The sequence below is a fragment of the Lottia gigantea genome, assembly GCF_000327385.1.
Source record: "Lottia gigantea unplaced genomic scaffold LOTGIsca_2, whole genome shotgun sequence".
NCBI classification, from domain to species: domain Eukaryota; kingdom Metazoa; phylum Mollusca; class Gastropoda; family Lottiidae; genus Lottia; species Lottia gigantea.
The window spans coordinates 5,470,407-5,487,664 of NW_008708400.1; the positions used below are offsets into that span (position 1 = coordinate 5,470,407).

The 17,258-nt window shown below is 36.2% G+C and overlaps 1 protein-coding gene across 1 annotated transcript in view; it reads right to left on the reverse strand.

Annotated features, from left to right (window-relative positions):
* Positions 1–17,258, reverse strand: part of LOTGIDRAFT_152977 (hypothetical protein) — a gene marked incomplete at both ends in the record, with an annotated part of 32,492 nt that overhangs the window by 5,797 nt on the left and 9,437 nt on the right. The window contains 39 exons of the mRNA XM_009053462.1: positions 220–352; positions 733–868; positions 1,129–1,263; positions 1,528–1,690; positions 1,917–2,176; positions 2,504–2,641; positions 2,913–3,068; positions 3,405–3,602; positions 3,955–4,122; positions 4,278–4,365; positions 4,612–4,874; positions 5,116–5,259; positions 5,574–5,645; positions 5,940–6,024; positions 6,153–6,409; positions 6,905–7,045; positions 7,313–7,403; positions 7,633–7,749; positions 8,042–8,193; positions 8,431–8,616; positions 8,888–8,972; positions 9,203–9,462; positions 9,810–9,950; positions 10,157–10,328; positions 10,649–10,914; positions 11,328–11,471; positions 11,792–11,882; positions 12,161–12,417; positions 12,605–12,763; positions 13,083–13,170; positions 13,403–13,668; positions 13,978–14,112; positions 14,331–14,441; positions 14,754–14,829; positions 15,144–15,400; positions 15,622–15,753; positions 16,034–16,186; positions 16,544–16,744; positions 17,011–17,172. Coding sequence (XP_009051710.1) covers positions 220–352; positions 733–868; positions 1,129–1,263; positions 1,528–1,690; positions 1,917–2,176; positions 2,504–2,641; positions 2,913–3,068; positions 3,405–3,602; positions 3,955–4,122; positions 4,278–4,365; positions 4,612–4,874; positions 5,116–5,259; positions 5,574–5,645; positions 5,940–6,024; positions 6,153–6,409; positions 6,905–7,045; positions 7,313–7,403; positions 7,633–7,749; positions 8,042–8,193; positions 8,431–8,616; positions 8,888–8,972; positions 9,203–9,462; positions 9,810–9,950; positions 10,157–10,328; positions 10,649–10,914; positions 11,328–11,471; positions 11,792–11,882; positions 12,161–12,417; positions 12,605–12,763; positions 13,083–13,170; positions 13,403–13,668; positions 13,978–14,112; positions 14,331–14,441; positions 14,754–14,829; positions 15,144–15,400; positions 15,622–15,753; positions 16,034–16,186; positions 16,544–16,744; positions 17,011–17,172 — 6,239 coding nt within the window. The remainder of the gene's footprint in view (positions 1–219; positions 353–732; positions 869–1,128; positions 1,264–1,527; positions 1,691–1,916; positions 2,177–2,503; positions 2,642–2,912; positions 3,069–3,404; positions 3,603–3,954; positions 4,123–4,277; positions 4,366–4,611; positions 4,875–5,115; positions 5,260–5,573; positions 5,646–5,939; positions 6,025–6,152; positions 6,410–6,904; positions 7,046–7,312; positions 7,404–7,632; positions 7,750–8,041; positions 8,194–8,430; positions 8,617–8,887; positions 8,973–9,202; positions 9,463–9,809; positions 9,951–10,156; positions 10,329–10,648; positions 10,915–11,327; positions 11,472–11,791; positions 11,883–12,160; positions 12,418–12,604; positions 12,764–13,082; positions 13,171–13,402; positions 13,669–13,977; positions 14,113–14,330; positions 14,442–14,753; positions 14,830–15,143; positions 15,401–15,621; positions 15,754–16,033; positions 16,187–16,543; positions 16,745–17,010; positions 17,173–17,258) is intronic.

Consider the following 17,258-nt stretch of genomic DNA (forward strand, 5'->3'; position numbering starts at 1 on the left):
TGAGATGATGAGAGACCTAAAGGAGGAAGGCTAATTCTAAAAATGGAATATAGACATATTGGAAAGCTTTCAACGAGATTTCTGGAAAAAGTTATAGAAGGTTGAATTTCGTGTTTTAACATGGGAAGAGATGGCAAATGAATTAGTGGAGTGAGTCCAAATGAAATCCTATCGCCATCCAACGGATAACGATAAAAACGTTACGGAATAGCAACTTACATTTGTAACACCTTGAGTTACAGAACCTCCAGCAATCTGAATCGAAGCACTTTTCCATGCGTTACCCTGTGATCTATATTTAGACCAAACATATTTGCCTAATGTCTTTCCATTAGAAAAGTAAACATTTAATCTGCAATAGAAATAAGAAAAAATGAAAATCTAATAAATAAGGAACTTTCCTTTGCATATGTATAGATATAATACCATAATAGTTAAACATTTCAAAAATTTTAATTTCAATCATAGTTTGCCATTAAAGATACCATTTGCAAGTGAAAAAATTGTATTTATACGTAATTGTTGTTAGTCCTGTCTCCTTGAAACGCTTAAACTCTTGTACATTTCCCGAACGAACACAAGGTGAACGGACCCAGGGTGAAGGACCCGTTTCCATTGTTGTTTTAGGAATGAGCGTTACGGGTGTTAGTTAAAATAGTTTATTTGAAAGATTTTCCAAACAGGAAGATTAAGAAGATTACAGATAGATTAAAAAGATTATAGGAAGCTTACCTATTGATTGTTGGTCCATACATGTGGTAGAAGAACCTCAAACAAAACTGAGTAGCACCGTTAATCTGAGGACTGATCAACCGGACTGAATCGCCATTTGTATGTCCAGATGTTTCCATGTATATATAGTAACCCTCTGTAAAAAGTGATGATAATAATGACAAATATTCCTTTTTATCTAATAATTCCGCTTAAAATCAAATCATTTAAGACGTGAAGCAGAATTATCAAATGGATTCTCTCAGTATCTTGTCGGGTTTAAAGTAAAGATTTTTTCTTGGAAACGTTGTAAAGATGTTAGATTATATGCAGGTAAACCAATTGACACATTTTAGGCATTACAGATCCATTGATTTGTTATTATACAGCTATTCAGTAATGCATTAAGCAACTTACGTTTTGAAGTGTGATCACCTACAGGTCCAGTACCACTGCTCGTTGTCCTGCCTCGCTTTCTAGACCAATCAAATTTATCAGTTTTATCTTGTGTCCACAGACAGAAATCCTTCTCAAAATCACAAGTGAAACCGCCTGAAATGGACAATTACGTTTCAAATAACAAGGCTTTCTAAAAGCTTTCTACAAGCATAAAAGGTACAAAAATACAAAAATGAATGATTTGCGAGAAATAGAGCATATCGGAAACGAATCACTCAGTACAAACTCGTCAATACGGACACAGGAAACGTAACTCTATCAAAAGCTATCATGAGTCCACCTCATCATGAGTCCACCTCATATCAATGATATCTATATTGTGTAGGTATGTGGGAAACGTGAAACGGTGAGACTCACCTGGTACGGAACCAGGTAATATGGTAGTTGGTTGTTGAGTGGTTGGTGCCTGTACTTGAGCAGTTGGTGGCATCAGTTGACAATTTGTACTCTGATCAAACACTATATCGTCAATAGCTATATCTCCTGTGTAAGATGTTCCGCGGATAGCTTGAAAGAGCACCTGAAGAAGATGTAATTAATGTAGACACTACTAAAGATTAGGGGTATTTTCGTGGATGGACTTTATAACGTTAATGGATGTACTAGATAAATTTGATTTCATCTTAAATCTTGGACACTACACTGGAATTCTTTTCGTGGAAACAATTGTAGATTAGATGTGACTTGACACATATCCGTGAATTTTGCTTCAGTGGACGTTAAATAGTATGCTCTGGTATACTCACCCTATAATCGGCACTTTGAGATGGTACAGATACTTGACCTTGAAGCCACTTATTGCCCTGATTATTTGATTGACTCCAGATTGAGGTACCGTTCTGGCCAATTAATTGAATTTGTACTGCTAGGGATCCGACTGTTCTACCATTCATATGATACCAGAAATGCATACAGTTTTGAGTGGTGCTTTTAAACTGTGGACTTTGTAGGATGGCAACATCTCCGGTGGTCCTTGGTTTCGAGGTTTCTATAAACATGTACGTGCCTAAACAGAAAAGAGAACTAATCTGTTAATTTATATCAATTCTTTGATTCTGTTACAGAAAACACCACATACCGTTGGGGTTTCTTCAGGAGTTAATTTAAAGAAAACATGGAAAAACTCAGTTGTTCTCAAGGTTTTTAAACTTATTAGAATATATGTTTTCAGTTTGCAAAACGTTTTTATCGCGTTTCGTGTTTTTCTACTGAACTAGTCCAGTCGATTTTCTACTGAAGGCAAGATATAGTTTTATAAAAGCAGATACCTAACCACAGGACTGGCAACCAGTTATCTTTGTCAATATATTTTATAGATGAATAAAAGTCTTACCAGTAGCATTTCCTGTTGTATGATCAGTGGAAGGTCCAGTACCAGAAGATCCTGTCTTGCCTTTACCTTGTACCCAATCAAAATCATCAACTTTAGAATTACTCCATGAACAGGTGTTAGATTCAAAATCACAGCTTCCTGAGAACAGAATTAAATAGAGATTGAAAATGGGATGAAATATATCAGAACATCTCATAAGAAGAATGGATTTCAGGATTTCACAATTATATCTTTGTAGAAAAGAAATATGAAAAAGATCAATAAAGAAACACAAACAATCAAACCACAGAAAATTTGGTTTCGATTTATATCCTTTAAAGCTTCTTAAGATCTGTGATATCTGCAATCTTCAAATTTGTAGAAATCCCCTTTGACTGTAGATCTTAATTATACATGTATCATTACTAACCTGTTTGACCACATTTTCCAGTTCTAACTGACACATCATCAATAGCTATATCACTATATATTGATCCTCCAACAATACCTTCAAAAACTATATTGGCAGCGTTACTGCTACCAGGTAATTGTACCTCTGCTCGATTCCATTGATTGCCTTGATCACCTGCAGACAAAGAGTAGAAAGACATTGGTTGACTTGCTGGTGCCTCAACCAACGGACAATGGTCCCCCGACATTGTTTAGAACTGCTCAAATTTTAACTAGAAACTTCAGAAGACACATTTGTAACATACTGAGTCACCTTAGCGGATAATGTTGACTTTTAGTATCTTATGTTTATTTTTGATCCAAAAAGTCAGCCAAATTGATGTTCCTACTATAACATTTTCATTCGAAAGAGTGAGATACAAGTTTTACAGTTGTATTCGGTAGATTGAGCTTGTGAATCGGGTTTCGTTTTGCGGTTCGGATCGTTTGTTCTTGGTTTGTTTATTCTTACCAGATTTTGTCCACACAGCATTTCCATTGGCACCGTTTTGTTGCAGATAAACGTTGAGAGTACCAGTTCGTTTACCATACATGTGATACCAGAATTCCACACACTCTGGAGAAGCACCAACTGTATGTGTTGAGGTTACCAGTAAAGCATTGTCATTCTGTTTTCTGGGTGAGGATGATTCTATATACATATAGTGACCTGAAAAATATTTCAGGAAAAAATCTCATTTCACATTCTACGTCGATGTTACATGAATAAGCTAGATTTGTACTGCCATATTATTATAAAACATTGCTTTAATTATTGAAATGTAATTTTAGTAAACTCAGGTACTACGCTTACGGCTTAGTTATATGGATGTATGTTGGACTTCGTTGAATTCGTTGATACCTTTTAACATATTTAACCCAATTAAAAAATTAAACCATTGAATATTCATTCATCAAAATTAAACTTCACTAACCACAGCAGACAATATGTTTAAATTCTATAAATAACTAAATAAATAGGAAGGTTATGAGAATAACATATAAATTGTGGATTCCCATACCTTTAGATGTGCCATATGTATGATCAGATGGTGGTCCAGTACCAGTGGATGTGGTACCAGCCGAATCTCTTGTCCAATCAAATTTATCATTCTTGCCTTGAGTGTATCCACAGATTTTTGAATCTTCAAAATCACAAGTGATGCCTGGTGCTACCCCTTGATTATTACCTGTAATATTGGTGAATTTATCATTAGGGGGGCAAAATAAATAAAAGGTTTTTAAAAAGGTAAATCCACATAGAGAACCCGAAATACGAGGTAGCAGCTTGGCTACCAAGGATAACCTGCCTGCATTACACCGTTGCCTTAATTAATAAACTCACCGCTTGTACAGGGACCATCAGCCAATGTAACATCATCAATAGCAATATCTCCTCTGTAACCTTTTCCTACTGTTGCTTCTATCACCATCTACAATGGATATAGGGGTGTTGTTCGCCAGTGAAAATACATTCATTGCGTTCCTTTCAGAAGAATAGTAAGGGCTTTCAACATACCTATACGAGAACAAGGTATAATTGGTCCAAAAAATGGCGCACCTCTCCCTTTATTTCTGCATTTGGGATGGTTCAATAAAAAAAAATCAGCACTGTTCAAATGGTGGAAACTTCATAACCTTACTCTAATGGAACATTAGCATCTTTTAAAAGTATGTACCTGGAAATTTGCAGAGACTGTTACATCCACCATAGCTTGATGCCATTTCTGGCCTCTAGTTCCATGTCTATTGAAAGTTGGTTTACCTAGACTAGGTCCACTCTTAACATACACATTAAGGTCCGCAACATGAGTACCGTACATATAGTAATAAAACATGAAACATCTGGTGACTAAGGTTGCTGGTAGTATAGGAGTTATCAACCTAGCTTTTTGATTGTATTTTCTTGGTAGGGACGTTTCAATATACATATAGTAACCATCTGAAAACAATACGAAAGGAGAAGTGAACGGTGTTTGAACGGATTGACAGTAACAAGTTGCTAAATCTCTCACCGTGGAGCAGATCTTTCTGCAGATCAAGTAAATTTCGGACCAAGAATGGAGTATTATTAAAGACAATATACGTCATATAAAAAGCACAAGTTTTACTGAAAGCGCATGTCCACTTCTTCTCCAAATGTGACGATACGTATAACAATACTAAAAACTAAAAGATCTTACTCTTTCCAGAATTATCTGATGTAGGTCCAGTGCCTATTGTTTTGGTCGAACCGTGGTTTCGTTGCCAATCAAACTGGTCAGTTTTATCTTGTTTCCATGCACATAGATTACTATCAAAATCACAGTCTATCTGACTTCCGGGACCTTGAAATAAGTATTGGTATAACCAGTACGGAATTATTAACTTGTTATATATACAGTCTTCAATAGTTTCGATTACAAAATAACTTTCTCGTTTGTCACCAGCTATGCAACTTGTAATATTCACAATATTCAAGTCAATTTCTTAAAGCGAGAGAGCACTTTTAAGCAACAGTCTGCTAGTAACTATTTATGGAAGAACTTCCTTAGATGCCTTAGTTGATTTTTATTAGCTTCAATTAACTAATGAAATATTCAGAACACCAATTTTGAATATATTAGTAGGAATATAGTAGAATCGTTAAAATCTGTCTTACCTAAAGTTGGTGTTATTTGTGTTGAGAATGCAACTGTTCCGTTATGACCCAGATCTGCTTTCTTGGGGACAACTGGAAGAGAAACAAGGAGTATGATTTTCGTACCAAAACCTCGTGTGTTTTGATTTTAAAAATGGTGCTCTTTGATCAAATTAATTCCCGCGTTTTAATAAATGTGAATGGCTTCTTCAAATGAAGATGACGTTGATTTTATCGTAGCTCATCTTTTTTTACTCCATGGGCATTGGTGAAGGGTAAATTGCAGCGTGGAGACTAATTTATAATTGTCACTGTAACTCAAAGTTTCTTCAGGTAACCATGTTTTCATTTCTCATGGAATAAAGCACAGTGGTCGGCTTCTCTTACCTCCACAAATAGACTCAGTAAAGGAAACATCATCCAGAGCAATGTCACCAGCTATACCATTACCTCTCGTTCCTTGAAACAGGATCTGCAAAAATTAACAAATTTTTATTACCTTTTCCAAGAACAGCTACACGTGGAAAGGTTTATTTCATTTAAACTCGCCTTATACGTCTCTCTCGGTTTGATCTTGTTTCTTGTTAAAAATTAAATTACCTTATAATTTGATGATGCTTTAATAGGAACTTTCCCATTCAACCAATTGTTGCCCTGGTCACTCTTCAGCTGCCACAGTGACACATTTTGACCAGAGTTAGACACAATGTAGACTGTCAGAGTTCCAATGTTTCTACCATTCATATGGTAATAGAAGTTCAAACACCTGCCTTTAGTTGGTGGGAATTGAGGACTCTCTATAACAGCTCGGTCGCCCAATTGTCTCGGAGCAGACGCCTCGATGAAGATATAATGACCTACAGATAAGAAAGAAAATTGTCGTGCTGACATGAAACCAATCATATTAAAGGGTAGATTCGCCATTTTCGTGGGTTGATTTGGTTCTTGAATATGTTTAAAATGTCTTCAGAAAAGAGTCGTCATTTTAACTTTCAAACATAAACAAATCTGGATACACATGGATTCATTATCGATTAGCTTTGCTAAAAAAAATTCCGTTTCTGAAATTAAGGTTGGATTGGACAAACGGATGGCGAATCTGTCCCTTTAATAAACATGTAAGTTATTACAAAAACTATCGTTTAAAAATATCATAACCCACGGTCCGAAAGAAAGGACACATTCCACTGCTGCTTAACAGTCGTTATTAACACGAAATCACCAGTTGAAATAGTTTGCAAGGTATAAGCATCAGGAGAACCTCGTAGTTGGTGTTAAGCATTCTGAAACGAGTGTTTCAAGCGCTGTGGATTCCATAACGAAAGCTAAATACAATGAAAACCATTGCTTACCACTGGTTGTTTTAAAGGTATTATCAGTAGTAGGGCCAGTATATTTAGAAGTTGTCCCACCATTTCCAACAATCCAATCAAAGTCATCTCCCGTCTGAAGGTTGGTCCATGAACAAAGTCCGTTCTCAAAACTACATTGACCTGGAAAATTTTTTTTAAAGATACTTTGAATCTCAAATTATAACATCCAAGCGAAGAAGACAAGAAAATCTAACACATGGCTTTCGTATTTTTCAGTCGACTTGCTTTATAGAGGACTAGCAGATCGGGACAATTGTTTGGCCTAGTACCAAAGGAATGGTGGAAAGGATTCTCACGAGAATAATCTTTGCCAACATAATATCTTCTACTTTACCGTTTTTCTTAAGTACAATCTAAACCAATTGAATGAAGATATATTTGGCTTACCTGCATTAGTGCAAGCACCATCTACGATACTGACATCATCAATAGCTATATCACCTTGAATACCATTTCCAACAACACCCTCAAATACAACCTGTAAACAAATGTAATTTCGAAGAATTAGTAATATATTACGGCAAGAAATTGGGAGGACTCCAATACAAAACCATCTGAAGTGGCACCAAAAAGTCACACCTTATAAACTGTGCTATTCCTTAGGCCAAAGGTGTAATCAGGTAATTACAAGAAAAAAAGTACACCAGTACCCATGCACGTGCAATGTACCCATGCTGTTTTTCATGAGGAATAAATAAAAGCATCACCTGGAATGACTTTGTAATCTTTCTACTATCTAGAGTAACCTTTCCTTGCGTCCACATGTTGCCATGGTTACCAGTCTGTGTCCAAATAACATTTCCAAGGACATTATTATTTCTGATCTGAAAATACAATGATATATGAGTCGAGATACAATCAGACATATTGTTCTGGATTGTAGAGGAAGCAGTGGCTCAACTAGATGAGTGAGTGGGGGCCCGTGGGTTTTTGATATTTTCTTAGATAAGGACACAGTCGTTTTTTTTGGAAAGTGGGGGCCGGTGAACTTGGTTCAGCCATGGGAGGTGAGCCACTGACAGAAAAGGCTCCAAACTATTAAATTAGGTTGGAATTCCTGTAGACAGACGATATAATTGAACATTTCAGCATGTATAAATTAAAAATTCAATTTACCTTGATGTTTAGAGCTCCTATATTTCTACCGTACATATGGTAGTAAAATCTAAAACAGCTGGTAGTTTTGAGTACTGGTAACTGAGAAGTGTACAGTCTAGCAACATCACCGTTTCGTCTGGGACTTGAGGTCTCAATATACATGTAGTTACCTATAAACGGTAATGGTTCAAAGTTGGAATTCATTAATACATATAACCAGTTATAAGCTGACCAATAGTGCGATCCTTCTTACCATCAGCATATGAAACCACACGCATATGAAAGCTTTGGCATGAGATCACAAATACAATGCAACTTTCATGAAAAACAAATTAAAGAATTACAAATCAATAAAACCATGATCCAAAATACAGTACCACAAAATCATAGTTCAGCTTTCAGCTTACCTTTTCTAGTGCCATAAGTATGATCAGAGCTAGGACCAGTTCCTGTAGTTCCTGTATTTCTGGACTGTCGTTTCCAATCAAAATTATCTTGAATGTCTTGTTGGTAGTTGCAGATCTTAGGATTTTCAAAATCACACACATATCTTGGAGTGCTACCAGTTGGTAGTACTGTTACTCCAGTTGATCCTGTTGGATTAAAGCAGACGATTAGTTGCGTAGAATAAGACCAGAGTAATGAGAGTAGCTTGGCAACTGGCTGTGCAAGCAGGTCCGTCTTGCCATCGACAACAGCAGAGGTAACTTTAACACCGAAGTTGAGCTTTGGATTTGTACATTTCTATTTGATAATCAAGCAAAAGCATGTCATCAATATTAATGCCCAACACATTACCATTGGTTTTTGAGATCTGTATGTTATTAATTGTTGACATTGACAATGGAATGAAATAATACATACCGTCACAATATCCATCAATTATAGAAATATCATCCAGACATATATCACCATTATAACTATTGCCTCGTACCCCTTCAAATACAATCTACAACACCCAATTCGACAATGTTGGAAAATATATTAAACTCATCAAAGGTAGGATGAATTGTCTTAAACATCATATTATTTTGTTGTATGATAGAGTTTCTTGTGTATCGCAAAGCATTCAACATTGACACTGACATTCTCTCCAGAGTGCACATGCCTCATATATAAGAATATTTGAATATGAATGTTGCTAAAAAATGAGGATCTCAACAAAAAAGTTGTGTTTACCTTATACTGTTTGGTATATGTCATATCAACCTTGGCCTGTATCCATTTATTTCCTTGGGTTCCCTTCTTAGTCCAGACTGGTGTACCGAGGTTCGAACCAGCTTGTGCATACATGTTTAGCCTGTTGACACTGCGACCATACATATGATACCAGAACGTCACACATTGGACACCTTTGGGTGTAATTGTAGGACTCATAATTCTGGATTTATCATTGGGTTTTCTAGGGTTTGATGTTTCAATATACACGTAGTATCCACCTGGAAATAGAAATAGATGTATAAGTAAGGAAACATAAACTTTGCTTGCAAAGAAAATAAACCGCCTTTGTGTCTCTGACTGATCGACCTCTCTAGTTTTGGGAGCATATGTTTCAGATTCAGCAACTAACATATTAAATGATTTCTCTCATCCTGAAAATCACCTTCAGAGAAGTCCAGATACTTAGCTAGTAATTTTGGTATTCTTTCGGAGAATCCACATTGCTCATCCTGGTTATATAAAATTTGTGCTCGTCATAATTCATCTCGATATCACTATCGAGTATAATTTATCAGTTAATAATATCTATTTGGCATTGTTCTTCGTCTAGTGAAAAGCTACCCACCTCCAAATGTATGATCTTTAGAAGCTCCTGTTCCTCGAGATGAAGTAGGTCCTTTTTGTCTTCCCCAATCAAAATTATCATCTTTAGCTTGGGTCCATCCACACCAGTTATTCTCAAAATTACAGGATACGGTTCCAGGTACTACATGGAAAAGGATGACGAATAAGTATGCATTTTGAAACATAACTTCAAAGTCGGTAATGGAGTACTAACATATGAGATGTTGCACTGTGCGAAAGAAATCTGGACTGACAAGCGATGGGTGTTTCTGACGCAGATTTTGGGAAGCGTTTTCGCGTTGAGATGTTATTGTTTCAGTGATTAACGTATATATATTCCTCACTTACATGAAGTAAAGTTTGGTACCGGAGTAGAAGCAGTAGTAGTTTCCGCTGTAGTGGTGGCATCGGGTGGCATAGCAGATCTTGGACTGATGCCACATGGACCAAATTTAAACGTAATGTCATCTAAAGCTATGTCGCCAAATATACCATTTCCTACAACTCCCTCGATTAGGATCTGTGAAGTAAATGATTTTGTTATTTTTTGGACTTAGTTTTTAGTTTATGATATATGTCAATTTTCTCAGCGACTAAATATTGTCCTTTAATAGCAAAGCATACCACATTCTAGATAACAGAATAGCCACCGTATGCCTTTCTTTTGCACGTCACGGCATTTCTAGCATATCAGAGTTCAAAGTAATGAATTCCATCTCTATCTATTTCACTGTGTATCGGGCTTGTCAACCCAACCTTCCTATTCACACAGCAAAGCTTATTTGGCAGGCCTTCATAAATTATATATGATATTTAATATTTAAGAGGAACATATTTTACCCTATATTCAGTCCTAGATTTGATACTCAGTTGTCCAGACAGCCATTTACTATTTTTATTACCAGATAGCTGCCATAAAGTGAATCCAGGATAGATATTGTTGACAACATAGGAGATTCGTAATGTTCCAACAGTTCGACCGTACATGTGATACCAAAATCTCATACACATTGAAGATGAACCAGTTGGAGCAAATGTTTCACTCAGCAGTCTAGCCTTTTCGTTCACTTTCCGTGGTCTGCTGGATTCGATGAAGAGATATTGCCCTGCAATACGAAGCGATATGGTTGATATTCAGTATTATCGAAATATTGTGAAATCTGAACCTATCTTTTCTTTACCTTATAAAACTGTAAATGAAAGTAGTTCAGATTCATTTCAGTCGATATATCTATTTTGATATGTTAAGTTTACCCATTGAGAACTCATAATCAGATAAACAGAAGTATACCTCTCCCGGTAATTTGTTTTTAACATATGTTCTCCTGTGGTGGGGACCCCTTAGCGGTGGGGGCCCATGGACTTGGTTCAATCAGTCTCTGTGACAGTTGAGCCCCTGAGTGTACTCCAAGCTTAATTCTTTAAATACTTCAAAACAGAAAAATTTCACTAGGGTTCAAGCTGAACTCATATTCTTCCCCAAGAAGTTGATTAATACTTGTAGAACAAAAATACATACCTTTCATGTTGCCAAAAGTATGATCTGCACTAGGTCCAGTACCCCCAGTTAAAGTTCCAGCTCTACTTCTGGTCCAATCAAAATCATCTGTTCCATCAACGATGTTTGTCCAGGAACATAGACCCTTGTCAAAACTGCATTCACCTTAAGTATAGTTTGAGATTCATTACATTAGATATTCATTTTAATAAAAACATTTTGATAGTTCATTTATTCAATAAAATGGTTAATACGGTAGCACTGCTGTCTAAACTTTATACATTTCGGATAAAAATTGCAAGGAATCCAAGAAAAGGTCAATTAAATCGAAAAATTCTGTAAACGAAATGAATTTCATTGAAGTAAATTTATTATTAATCAGAGGAGATACCATGCAGTTCAAAAGCAACAGTAGAGAGAAATTTTCTTGGAATGAAGTAATCAATAATGCTACAGTAATTGAACCAGTATGAACAAAAACATACCTGGGTTTTGACAACTTCCGGTTGTAACATTTAAATCATCAATGGCAATATCACTGCGATATCCGTCTCCAACTACTCCTTCAAATACCAACTGAAAATATAGTTATAAGGTTAAGTTTCTTATGCTGTGTCAACAAAAACTAATATACAAAGAAGAGCCAGCAGTTTGGGTAGCTATCTTCTTTGTTAAAAAAATAACTGAAACTCAAGCACAACTGTTTCTCAAAACATCACTTGAGCTTTAATACAATAAGGATTGCTTACAGAGATTCACATTAAATATCTCCAAGACCAGTTCTGCTGGATATGATATTATAGGATAGGATAGGATAAGACTACAGTGATTCAAATTGAAGGAATTTTCTTTACCTGATAAGATTTTGGAGATTTGACGTCGATCTCAGCAACATTCCAGCTGTTACCTTGGTTTGACTTCCTGCTCCATATTGGTCTTCCCATGGTATTACCTGATTTTCTGTAGACATTCAAGCTTCCAATTTGCGTACCGCTCATATGATACCAGAATCGTAAGCAGTATGTTCCTCCAGTGTGTGTAGCTGGAGATATAAATTGAGCTTTGTCGCCTCGTTTTCTTGGTGGTGATGATTCAATATACATATAGTGTCCTGAAACAAAAAAATTAAGATTTTCTTTTAAGCTAAATGGATTTAATTTGAATAAGCGAATTATCCTAATGAAATCCAAAGTTCTGTTAGCCACAACTTATTCTGTATTATTGGTAAAGTGAATTGTCCATTAACTTCCAGACTTTAAATCCTTTAAAATCTCAGAAAATATAAATAAGGCACAAACCTTTTCCTGTTCCAAAAGTATGATCGGAAGAAGGTCCAGTATTTCTACTATTGGTGCTTCCAGAATTTCTTGTCCAATCAAATTGATCAGTACCAGTCACTTGAGTATATCCACAATTATCAGAGGTTTCAAACGAACATGAGAGATCTCCATTTTTACCTGCAACGAAAACATTTCATTTTGTTTTCAATGGCAATTACCCATTCAAGAACACCAACACACTGTCGCTATTGGAAATAAATACCCACAAATCTGTATTCCCTTTAACTTTTAATGTCAGTTGGTACTTGTTTTATTACACTGTAGGGCCGTAAATTACATAAAGGACTCCAACAATATGACCCCCAAACAATTATACTGCATTTAAAGCAACTTCTCCCTGAAATACTGCCTCCTCCTTAACTAAAACTAATTTACGGCCAAGCTGTAGTAAACGCAATGTAGATTTCTTGGACCACAATTAGAAAATCCCACCTACCAGAGGAGCAGGCGCCTGGATTAATACTAGTATCATCAACAGCTATATCACCACGTATACTTGGCCCTTTCAATGCCTCAATTACCAACTGAAATAAACAAACTAAATAGGCAGGTCCATAATTGGTGGAGGATCGAAAAGCACCATTAGACACAGTTCGTAATAGCTTTGGCACTGTGAGGATTGCGGCATACCTACCCTCATACCTGCTGCTTAGTTATCAAAGTGAGAAAACCGACATACATTAATGGAGATTGATATGAAATAGACCATTAACTTTAAGAGGTTACAAACCCTTAGATGGTCAATAATTCTCTCACCTGGAAATCTGTCGCAGAGCCATCTAAATCAATAAAAGCTTTCTTCCACGTTGGACCCTGGGTTCCTTTCTTTACCCAGATAGCGCCACCATTTTTACCATTCTGTCTGCGGTAGACACTCAATGCACTGACATGGTCACCATACATGTTGTACCAGAAGCTGAAGCAACTAGCTTGTCCTTTGGTAACTTTGTAATGAGGACTGATCAATCTGGCTGCACTACCTTTAGCTTGAGCTGATGTTTCAATATACACGTAATAGCCCTCTGAAAATGTTTAAAAGCTGATTAAACTGGGTGATTAACACCTGGAATTGCTATAAAGCATAAGTATATATTACACAGAATGTTACTCTTTTTTAGTGAAGTACAATTAATTTCAGGGACCTAAAATTTAAGCGTACTCATTGCGTTTATCAATCAATACAACTAAACTATAAATGAGATTAATATTTTCCAATATATATAGAAATCCTAACTATATATATTCCTAACTGAGTATAATCTGCGGCACTAAATATTATGAACATATCACCTAATTTAAGCACCACCTAATAACAAAAAAAAATGACTTACTTCCGTTAGTGTGATCACCACTGGGTCCTGTACCAAATGTTCCTGTTTTTCCAGAATGCCGCACCCAATCAAATTGATCCGTTTTATCTTGACTCCATCCACATAGATCGTGGTCGAAATTGCAGTTGACGGACACTATAAAGTATTGAGAACAGAGTTTAGCCAATATGAAGATGTTTGACTAGTTATTACTTGCACACTATTTAAAATCACTAAAAATTAGACAAATAGACATAATCAAAGTGCTATCCTAGAAAATTATGCAAATTCTGATAATGTTCTGTTTTGTCTCTGAAGCTTCATCTGCTGCAACTCTATGGTAAATTCTAGATTTGACCTGGAATTGAACGTACCTGTGGGTTTAAAGGTTGTTTGAGTGACTGGTCTTGGGGTTGTTACTTTCTGTGTTGTGGATTGAGTTGTGGGTTTCTGTGTCACAGATGGATGGGAGTTACTTGGCAAATCTACAGAAAACAAATCTTTCTACAGAAACATTGTCAGAAAAAAACAGTTTTAGTGTACCGGGAATATATGCATTGCATGTTCCCAAAAAATTAGTCTTGTCCGGCGTTTAAATCCACATCTTAGTTTCAATTTTTTATCATCTGACTTTGAAATATTGCTTGCCCCCAACACACACACCCTCATGAGAATTGTGTGGCCCCTACTCGGCCCATCCACACATGGAGTCAAAGTGTAGTATTCCGTTGCCGTTGTCCCTTTATATCTATTATGAAAGAATCGTTGTAACTTATAAGGAAAATGGCGTAACTTACTTTTACAGCTTGAACTGGTATCAAAGACAATATCATCAATACCAATATTAGATCCTAGTGCTCCTTCAAATATTACCTAACATCAAGAAAAAGATAATTTTGAAATTGTTACTCATATTCCTTAAACCCTTTTGTGATAATGTATCTAATATCCTAAACAAGTGTCGACAGTATTCTGACAATTGAAAACCGCCATCATGTTACTTTCAATTTGCTCTAGCTTGTTGGATTCACCAATTTGAAATCCTTTCAACAACTTTCGACGATCTTTTATCAAGTTCGGCACTAATAAAGATTTCCTATATATGAAGAATAGAGAATGATATAAGCAACTGATGTATGGACTCATCAGGAAAAAGTAATAATCAACAGATTCATAAATGACATTACTTGATAAGAGGCTGTTTGTGGCGGAATCTTAATCTGTCCTTGATGCCACTGATTAGAAACTGCTCCATTGACTTCCCATACTGGTAAAGGATTGTTTGAGGCTTTCAAACCAACCCAGACTCTTAACATACCACCATTCTGACCAATAAAATACCAGAAATGTAAACAGGTTGTTTTTGATGGGGCTAGATCTTCACTGAGTAATCTTGCTGTTTTCTTTTTGTTGACGGTTGATCCAGCAATAAACATATATTGGCCTGAAAAAATATCAAATTCGAAGTAAACAATATTGGCGAATTTCTATCCCTCGCGTACGATGTTGACCGAAACTGTTACTTTTTACATGTTTTCATCTTAGGAAATAGAATGCGCTCATACTGCACCTTTTGAGTTCATGGAGCATATTAATTGCTTTATCGTGTCTATATGCTCAATATCACACATTTAGGTATCACAATATTAAATTTCCCCAACTTACCATTTGCAGTATTAGTAGTATGATCATAATACGATTGTCCCTTTCCAGTACCATGTGTTATTCTCCAATCAAACTGGTCGTATTTCTGGTCATTTCTCCACGTACATAAACCTTTCTCAAAATCGCAGTTCCCTGTAATACATCACATGTTTGTGTGACGCTTGGGAATGCTCAGTGATGTTTCTAAGAATCTAAGTTAATTGGGACCACTTTATAGTGAAGTGTGGCTAACAGCAATTCTGTATTCTGTGTATGGGTATCAGTATCTATCTCTGATGGATGTCAGAGTGATGGTGCACTGTTTTCAGTTTAAAATCCTTTTAATTGCTGCTTTTTTGATTATATATTGTCCTCCATACCAAAGAAGAAGTTTACCCCTTAATCAGTGTATTCCACATATTTCCAATCTTACCTTCTATTGGGCAAGACGTTGTGACACTAAAATCATCAACAGCAATATCTCCATAAAAACCTTTACCAGTGATACCTTCAAACATGATCTGGTAGGGCTGGGTTGATTTAGGAATTGATATGGATGCTAGATTCCATTGATTGCCTTGATCACCTGTTAAAATACCAAATGATTGTTTTCAAGAATACTTATATCAGTAATACTCACTTCTGTCAAGCACCACCCGACGTCACACAATTTGTGGCGTTTCTATGAAACTTTGATGACGGACAGAGCGGGCCACAATTTTTTTCAGGGGGGCCACATGCCATTATTTCACAATGTAAAATGATAAAACAAAATTGAAAGTGGGGAGAAGGGCAAAGCCACTGCGCCTAAATCAGTATGCCTTACGGAGAGCAAACATAACTAATGAAATTAATACTTAAGTTGGTTTCAAGGCTTAAAAGTACGGGAGACAACTCTTATGTCCTAGCATCATACAACACTGAAATAATAAAACTCATTCACCTTGTTTGGTCCAGACAGGCTTTCCAGTGTTTCGACCTTTAACAATATATACATTGAGTGTACCAATACTTCGCCCAAACATATGATACCAGAACGTCACACATGTACTAGTTGTAGCAGATGGTTTGATCTGGAAGGATGACAACTTTGCCACATCTCCAACTTTTCGTGGGAAAGAGGATTCCGTGTACATGTAGTGTCCTGAAAAATATCAATGTTACCTAGATCCCCGCTCAGATTTTATAAAGCCGTGTTTAAAGTGAAAACATGTCTTTGATGATTTTATTTTTTGTGGCTTATGGCATAAATAAATCAACATCAATACTCGTGATTGCAAAACAGATAACCCTGATTCATTTTATAGTAAAAAAAACTCTTTGACACGTTACCCTACACTCTAGTGCCAGGATGACCTAGAAAGACCATTTACTTCAATGTCGTATCATAGAGACTTCGAAATTACATACCTGCTTTGGTGCCATAAGTATGATCATTAGAAGGACCTGTAGCACGAGTACCAGTATTTCTAGATCCTCTTGTCCAATCAAATTTATCACCACGAACTTGAGTAAAGCCACAGATGTCATTTCGTTCGAAGTCACAACTTTGAAGTGGTTTATTGTTCGTACCTACAAAACGAAACCAAAATGTACTAAAATATTCGAATAATTGGAATCATCTGTATTGTCATCCTTTGCGGAGAGTCCACAAGGTT